The 9,705-nt window shown below is 29.4% G+C and overlaps 1 protein-coding gene across 1 annotated transcript in view; it reads right to left on the reverse strand.

Moving 5' to 3' along the window:
* The window catches only part of LOC129968291 (uncharacterized), a 59,094-nt gene extending 51,472 nt beyond the window's left edge, over positions 1 to 7,622 (reverse strand). The window contains exons 1-2 of the mRNA XM_056082147.1: positions 7,533 to 7,622; positions 5,143 to 5,445 (exon numbers count right to left, since the gene is read on the reverse strand). Of these exons, the coding sequence (XP_055938122.1) occupies positions 5,143 to 5,445; positions 7,533 to 7,622 (393 nt within the window). The remainder of the gene's footprint in view (positions 1 to 5,142; positions 5,446 to 7,532) is intronic.
* Between the last annotated feature and the right edge of the window lie 2,083 nt (positions 7,623 to 9,705).

Here is a 9,705-nt window from a genome sequence, read left to right on the forward strand (position 1 = left end):
TCGCGGGCGTTGAGCAGGCAAGCACCTCTTTCAGGCGGCCGAGACGTGTGGCTGGGTCACGAGCGTCACGCGGGCCACCGATGACCCCCAGGGAAGGTGTGCCAACCCTCGTGCCGCGAAATCCGGGAGACAGAGCACGCTTTTTTTGCCTCCCGACACGACAGCAGCCCACCCACCCCCAGCAATGTTCACCACCCCCCCTTTGAATTTGCCGTGATTTGTCTGCAACGGTCCATCTTCTTTCCCTTGATGATATGGAATTGAATAAACACTTTTTTAAGACTCATGACGAAAAGTATGTTTCAGTGGTTTAAGGCGGGAAGAGAAAATAGAAATGAAAATGGGAATGAATGGATACAATTTTTAGTATCACAAGTATCAAGTTCAAGGAAAGTAATAGCAAGCAAACTTCATTATATCGTCTCAACATACTAATATATAGTATAATTCTGTAATTGCCCGAAAAAGGGTCAATCTCTATTTTGTCTGTTTTAGATGAAAGTTAAACCATTGAAATCCTTGCAGCTGGCCTTAAAAACAATTAATGTTGTTTGCTGGCATGTTATCTAAGCCCCGATTAAAATCTGTAGGAAGCTTTTAAATAATACATCAACTTTCAAAACCAGGTATATTAAAAAAAATGATTTAATCTTTATATTAAATATCAGACTTGCTGATTTTTAAAGTCTGACATTTATTATTTACATTTCATTGCAGGTCATCTTCGAAAATAATTGGAATAATAATAACAATGTCCCATTATTTCACGTTAAAAAAGGCTAACTTTAAAAGTAAAATGTAATTTAAAAAGTAAAATTAAATAATATGATAAAAAAAATCAGAAAACTCTTTTTAACGCACTGCAAATACTTTCATTGCCAAAATATTAATAATAATAAAAAGGAAGCATGTTCTGGTAATGAAAAATTCAATATCCAGAAAATACAGATAAAAAATTCTTAAGATTTTAAGGGCTCATAGGTAGCTGTCTACTTGCCTATTTGATAACTCGGTCCTTATCTTATTAGTAAATTGTGTTCGTGCATACCATAAGCAAGACATAAAATTTGCCCCAAGCGCTCGACAATGCAGATTCTAGGATTTGTAACTACTTGTCAAATTCGGTAACTTTATCTAGTTTAAATCACCAAAAAAATTTTTTTTCAGAATTTTTATTACATTTTTAATTACAAATTAATTAAAATATTAACTTCCTCAATAATTTTGGAGCCTATTATAGCATAAAAGCACATTTTTGTCATAAAAAATTTAAAAAAGCATATCACATAAAATTTTAAAAATAATTGGGTTTTTATAGGTACCAATAATATTTACGTATAATCCCTCCCCCTAATTTAAAAAAAAAATTAAAATATTTTAAAGTTTTTTTTCCAGTAGTACCTTCTATTAACACAACTTTATATTGAATGTATACAAATTGTCATGTGTATATTTTAACAATTTGTAACAAGCTTTATATGCATTGTTAGCAATACGTACTTGTATTGTTAACAATTTTTGTATGTATATATACTATTAACACAACAACTTGTATTGAATATTTACAAATACAATTGTGACTATATCAAATACATTCTTTTTTTGTGCAAGTTATCTTGTTATAATTAAGGGTAAATTTTTAAAAATAATTACAAGAATAAACAAACCAATCCAAAAATATTATCATCCTACTTTGGAATAGAATTAAAATCCCCTTTATTTTTATTTTATTTTACTTGGGGAATGATTTTGCAAACTCCACCTAACATTGCTCAGGGTACAATCTACAGTACTTTGAAAGAAAAGAACCCGTCTTTATTTTGCTTATTTTTGCTAATATTTGATTTAGTTATTATGAATCCTTATAATTGGTTTAGATTTTTTTTCTCTTAAATTCATTTCATTTAATTTTCAGAAAGTCTGATGATTCTTTCCATTGTCATTGTGTCTATTTTGAAGTGACAAATAAGAAATTTTGAAAATGTACTGATTTTACACAAGTCTTTTTTCTCTGAGATGATGAACTATAAGTGTCAGGACTCTAATAAGAGGTCAGCAAGATTATTTTAAATGAAATGTACAAAGATAAAATGTACCCAGGTATTTTCTAATTGTAATATCTCATATATTTGACACAGCACAGCAAAATGTCTCTTTTAATATTAAGTCCTAATACAAAACAAAACCTATTTACATTAAAGCTTATACGGAACTGTAAATTTTAAGATTTCTTTTTGCTTCCTCGTATATCAAATAAGCAAAGAGAAAGCATTGTACATAAGAGTGTAGTCCTAGATCAATCAAAAACGGTTATCTATTCCACCTTTTTGCTTGTTCTTTTCAAGGTTTACTGCAAAATAAAATTTTCACAAAGCTCTCAATCTCAATAATTGGACCGATTTTGCCGAATTTCGTTGCCAATTAATTTTGCCCTTTTGAAGAATAGTTAGCCAGTTAGAAAGCGCCCTCATTATTACGCAAGTAAACCATCAATTATCAATTTAAGTTATTGGACACCTCTGAATTAATCTTGTCAATAACAGTATCTTAGATGGTCATATTAATGGTATTAAATATAATCATGTCGCTAATTTTAATGGACAGCATATTACAAAATAAATTATTTCTCTAAATTATGAATGAATAATAATGACAGAAGCATTTTATTAATTAATTATGCTTGCAAAGTGGCGAAATTGTTCGACGACGAAAATTGGCGAAATCGGCCTATTCATTGCGGTTGAAAATTAGATTACAACATCTCTCAAAAACGGAGGTGGTGAATGTAGACGACATGTGATGATGCCTTAGATACTTTATTAAGCGATTTAGAAGGAAACTTTATTAAGGTTTTTCTCCACTCAAGGAAGTAATGTGTTTTAGTATTCTTTAGAAAATTATTGACAGTTTAGAGGAAGAGATCATGAGTGATGGATGTATCCGGGTGACATTTTGCACGAAATAAAAGATGGCAAAATTGATGCAATGGTGATGGCTGAAGAAATAGTATATTAGTTTTAGTTAATTGTTTTAAATATATAAATTATGAATTAACAGCTGCTTGCTGACGATTGCTACCCTGTTAAAGATAATGATCAGTTAGTTTGCTGTGCTGTTACTGTCCTTTTTCTCATATTTTAAATCATGCAATTTTATCCAAAGTTAACAAATAAAACATAATGAACATATTCAATATTTTTCTTGGGCATAAATGCCACCTTTAAATATTCGTTATTGAAAAAATGTGTAATATTTTCTTTAAAAGGAAGAGGCAATACACGAGTAAATAAAGTAGTTATAGTAGATTTTATTTTCGTTCAGGGATAATAGTATTCAATGCTAACTATCTATGTCAATATGGTTCATTTCATTGGAGTCTCATGGTGTAGTGAAAAAAAAAAAAAAAAATGGAATAGATAATTTTGAGAATTATCTCATCAGACGACGAATTTAGTCCGGAATAAATCAAGGATGCACAATTTTGGTTGCAAATACATAGTTAGGGACCATGATCTAAATAATATTAACCTAACTCGGTGTGTTTTTGATTTTCATATTTTTGCAAATGGACTGATAGGGGCATGCTTATATGTCAAAAGTACTTTTCCTATTAAGTTGTGTCTAAATCGCAGATATTCATCAAAACTATGACAAAAGAGTGAAATTAATATAAAGTAATTCTTGTTTAAGGCATTCATTCATTAATTTTACAAGATATTTGTATTATGTAGAAATACTCCTGAATTATTATGAATTATTTTTATAATTTAATTAATTTATTAGACGACTTTGGAGTTCAGTTAGTTTTCTTTTATACTGGTTGCGTTTAATTTCAATTCAAAAACTTTCGCATGATTTGATATTCAAGAATCTCTCTACAAACTATTTTTAAGTATGAAATTATGACATATGACTAAAAATGTACTATTTTAATAACTTTGCAATTATTTTATTCATTATGTTCAATGAGCCATCCTAATGGAGCAAGGAGTTCAATAAAAAAGTAACTGCCCAGTTTATTTATCTTCCAATATCCGTAATACTCAAGTTTTACTTTCTCACCTTTCATAAAAGTTTCACAAATGAATTCTTTAATGTTAAATGAATTCTTTCTTCCTTTGCTTTTATCCAAGAAAAACAATCTTGCTATTAAATATTTGATGAAATAATGAGTTTGAATGATATTACTGCAATTGAAAGTATTTTTGTAAAATATGAACAGAGAGTTTCCAGAAGTTTGTTAAAATTAGAGGAAAAAAAATGTTCAGCTACTAAATTGGAATTATAGAGATGATAAACGTTTTGAATTTTCTGAGCCGTTAAAAAGAATTTATGTTAAATAATATTTTTTTTTAATTTATAAAAATAATAATAAAAAAATGCTTAGATTTTGCTTAAAAAAAATCAAACTTTCAGTAAAAAAAGGTCAGCTACGAAATTAAGACAGATGTACTTAATTACCTTTAACCCTTCAAGGGATTAAAGTACATCTATTCAAAATTCTACCAAATTTAGGACAGATTTACTTTAAGCTGTCCTAAATTTCATAGCTCTTGGTCAGAAAGTGTCCTATGTGACTCCAACACGTGCAATCACATTTAGACTTTTCTAATTATTAATATAGAGATAGATATTTATTTATTCCTATCTCTGGATTGAGCATTTTTCGAGCGGAAACGGGTAACTGAAACGCTTTACAACAAAAAAAGTTCCCAAATGGCACAAGTTATCAATCTTGAGTCAGACTCGTCACGAGCCGATTGCATGTAATATATTCTTTGTCTAAAATTGACCCACACACCACAGACCAAAGAAACACGCGTTAAGGATGTGGTTCCACGTTTAGCGCTACTACTGCAATAGTCCTTGCTCGCCAGTTCCACGGGCAACAAACCGAATGGTCACGAAGTCGCAGCAGCTACCTGTGTTCGCAGAAACAACAATTCTTCAGTACCTTCTTCCCCTTCGAACGCGGTGGCGGCAGACGGTTGGTAGCGTGAATATCAACGCCCCCCATTATCGTCTGCTATAAAAAACACCAAAAATTTCACCCGATTTGTAGTGTGACTGATTTCCTTTCGTTGGAAACCACCGCCACCACCACAAGAAACACACCGACCACCCTTAAATGTTGATACTTACCTCCAAATTTTCGTGGGCGCCAGTATCCGAATTAAGCACAAGAATGTTACAAATTCTCTGATTCTGCAAGACGATCGCTAAGGCGATGTTTTTATTTATTTCGTTGCTTTTTTTTCCCTTCCTTTCTTGCTTTTTTCGTAAATGGGATAATGTTTCGGAATTATACAAAATTACTGGAATGAGGATGTAAACGCAACCCGGACCCGTGGAGTTGAAGGTATAACGGATATCTTTGCATTCGCGGTAATATTGTTTTTTACTTCTCTTGGAAATGGAGAGGAAATACGTGACGCAAAGTTTTGCCTGGGAAAAAATTAAAAAATTAGATATTGAATGATGTTTTTTCAATAGAAGAATGTGGTTTTTCAATCTTTATTTTTGTGTGAATAAAGGTAATCAAATCAAATTTTTTAAAATCGTAAACAAACTATGAATTTTTAAAAATTCATAACAACTATTATCGAATCATAATTCAATAATCATAATAAATTAGATATTGAAGAAGTTACATATTGAATGATATTTTAGCAAAAAAGTGCTATGGTTTTAAAGATTTCAGTCGTTGTTTTTATATGAATGAAGGCAACTATAATTGAATATTTCTATAATCGCAAAGGAATTGTGAATCTTAAAATTCGTAATAAAGATTATCGAATCGTAATTGAATAATCATACTAAATTGGATATTGAATAAGGTTTTAGCAATAGAGTAATGTGGTTTTAAAGATTTCAATCGTTGTTTTTGTGTGAATAAAGGTAGTTACAATCGAATATTTCTTTAATCGTAAGCCAATTATGAATTTTTTTAATTGGTGCGAACAATTATCGAATCGTAATCGAATAATCGGATTTATAATAATCGTAATAACAACTGAATATTATTTTATAGGATATTTATGATTTCTGAGAAGTTTAATTTATAAAATTCCTTTGGATTTTGATTTACGTCTGTTTTTTGGAAAATTAGATTCATTTTTATGTTTGTATAACTTGCATTTAAAACACTATTTTATATTTTTAAATGCTATTTTATCGATTATAAAATTTTTGTAGAATCTCCTTATGTATAACCTCATAAATTAAAACTGTCAGATACATTTTATTCAGTTTTGGTATAATAATTATTCAATATGTTCTGTAACTCATACATTATAGAATAAGAAATTTGAACAAAAAAGTTTTGTTGTTGTTTTGATGTTTTACAAAACGAAAAAAAATGTATATTTCCCGATGTTTATCATTTAAACTCCAGAGTTTTAAGATTTAATAAAATTGCAATTTCTTTCATAGTTCAGGAACTAAGTAATACATTTCTTAATATACATTCAAAATTTCGTGCAAATCCTATTTCATTCATGCAAGTTTCTAAAATAGAAGATTTTGCTTTATTCCTCTCATTATCCCCCTTATATATATTTCTATTTTAAATATATATATATATATATATATATATATATATATATATATATATATATATATATATATATTGTTTCATAGATGGTTTTGCATTCTTTTATGATCCCTTTTATGTAAAAATTCAGGAATATAAATATTTTAATACAACTTAAAAAAATTCAATCAATTTTCTTAATGTACATTTGTAAAAATTATGTAAGTAGTTTTTCACATCTTGTTATAGAAAATTAATATTTCTACATTCCATATTTGCCAAATACCTTTTTTTAAAAGTTCAAAATTGTGAAAGGAATGCACATTTTTTAAATTTTAAAACAATATAAAACTTACAAAAATAATTAGAATTGTTGAATGTATTAAAATTTAAATTATGCTTAGTTTTTATTTGAATAATTTCAAATTCACGGCTATAACAAATTAAATGAAGTCACAAAATTTAATTATTCTGAATGTACCACAAAAAATTATCATGACCTTTTGAACAACCAAAGTTTCGAAGTCAGTAATTAAGTTTTCATATGTACATAATTTGCTTTCTTTATATATTAAATAAAATTGTTCTGGCCTTTCTTTCTTCTTTCAGTCCCTATTAATTCTTTCTTCAATCCCTATTAATTGAGATCTTGTTTTCTCACATATCAAAATTTAAACTATGCCAGATTTTTTCTTCACAAATATGATATGGTATTTAATCCCTTTTTTTACGGAAAAAAAAAAGAGCTAAAGCATAAGAAATTAAAGAAATCGAAATTCTTGTTTTTTTAAAAAAATGTTTTTGTGACTCCAGTTTCATAACCGTTGATCTTACGTTTTTCGTATTTACTTCGCAATCATACTCAAATAATACTTGCAGAAGGACCAGTGTTATTATCAATCGTAAAAAAACAATTCCTATCTTCAGAGAACATGGAACTTGTTTCATTAAATATATTATTTCCAAAGAATTAAGCAGTAACTGCGAGTCTGTGACATACAAGGTCGATTAAGTCACTGATTGGCTTGGCCAATAGTAGTTGCCTGTACAGCATCCATAGTGCATTTGATCTGATGATAAGGTTTGGCATTGTGGCCGTATGTTTTTAGGAAATCACCAAATAACAATTATTTTGGCGGGTTTGGTGCATTTTAAATGGGGATCACATTTCTACTCTACGTTTGCAGGGGAATGCTGGTTCATGTGTTATCCGCGTCATCTGACCACAGTTTAAGAGTTTGTCCATCTCAAAATAACCATCATACTACTTCAAAATGGGATGTAATAAACAAAAAATCTAAATCTAAATGTTAACATCAACAAATAACAACTCTCTAGAGGGTTAAAATTTTTAATAACAATTAGTTTTTATTGAAATATTTTCAATGTATATTTTTTCAAAGAACACATTCAGTCTATTCGTATTAGAACGTCGATAGTTGGAAACAGTTGTTTCTCTCGTCATTAAGGAGTTTATGCATTTTTTAAGTTATTGAATTCGTCAGGATGGGCTATTTGATTTTTGATTAGAAATTAGAGGCGTAACTTCATGACAGAATGCTTAATGCATTGTCTCTACCAAGTGAAGGCAAGTGAATAAGAAACCAACACCCATTGTTAGATAATGGAAATCAAAAGCATCGTATGTCTTCATTGAAATACTGAAAAAGTTTCCTATGGAATAATACATTACAAAATCTCCAGTCAGGAAGAAATAAAAAAAAAAGAAAAAAGACAAACATTTTACAGAAGAAATGTTGAATTTGACAATACTTGGACATAACGATTCCCACCATGTCAAAGTTACTGTAAAGTAACGTTTAATTCGTAGGTGCAATGTAAAAGACATCCGCCATAGCACGAGTTACAAGAGATGATTTCTGAAATCATAAAGTACGATTATGACATCAAAAGCGGTAAAAGCAAGCGGGAATGGTCTTCCCAAAACTTTCTCGCATACTCTCTAATAAACTTGTCAAGCCAAAGAACGCCTTGCATGGCACTGGTGTACAGTTGCTACGAAGTATTAATTTGGGGGGTGAATTTAGTATTTTTTTCTGAATTTATCGTGTCATCTTTGGAGATTAATCCTTGTGTTAATATTACTCGGAAATCGAATTTGTGCTTTAGATATACTTTTTTTTCAATCGATTGAAGCAATGATTTGTCTCAAAATTGCACTTTGTAGTCTCAAAAATCTCATATCTAATTTGATATATTTAATTCATTGCGTTTACATATTTCCGAAAGTAAAATACTACAGATAATCAACCCTTTCTTGGTTTTGGTTCAAAATTTGACAGGTGGTTACACTATAGATGTCAGATATGTGTACCAAACTTTATCTATCTAGCTCACTTCGTTTGCAGTTATCATGTTAACTTATATTTGAACAGCCGGACAGACGAACTTAAGATTTTATTCAAAATTCGATAGAAATCTGAAAATTAGGTATAAAGTGCATATACCAAATTTCAACCGTCTAGCTCAACGTGATTTGAGTTTTTAGCTACAGATAGACAGACGGACATCCTTCAAAAACTGTGTTTTTCGAATTCAGGGAGGTTTAAAAAATAAAGATTCGTCAGAATATCTAGCTCGAATTTTTATGACGATTATTATACTTTCTCTTTAGTATGTATACGAAAAAAAAAAAAAAAAAAAATCTTTAGAATGGCAAATGTTTATGAAAACTAATGGTAGTATTATACTAATGATGTAAATATTTGTAAATATAAATGTGAATTCTAGATTTTTATAAGAAAACCGAATTTTATATTAGAATAGTTATTTAATATTTTAACATAATCAGGAAGAGTAATTAGAAATAGTGACTACTATACGCATCAGTGAAGCAATAGCATGTTTCTTCTTTAAGAAACTCAAGAAAACGAATAACTCTTTCCCTCATTTTCAATTTTATTATCTGAAATTTCATTCCTTATTATTCCTTATTTTATTATCATAAATTTCATTTCATTTAGTAGCATCCATATTTAAAAAGAAAATTCAAAATTTTTCTAAAGTGTCATTATTTCTTTCTTTCTTTGATCATTTGCAAAATAAGTTATATATTTTTTGGATCTGTCAGATATAACGGTTACGAGGATCTTTCAATTTTCATTTTCGAATTTACTGTAGAGAAACAGAATACAATTTTCACCGTGAGGAAA

The sequence above is a fragment of the Argiope bruennichi genome, chromosome 5, assembly GCF_947563725.1.
Source record: "Argiope bruennichi chromosome 5, qqArgBrue1.1, whole genome shotgun sequence".
Lineage (NCBI taxonomy): Eukaryota > Metazoa > Arthropoda > Arachnida > Araneae > Araneidae > Argiope > Argiope bruennichi.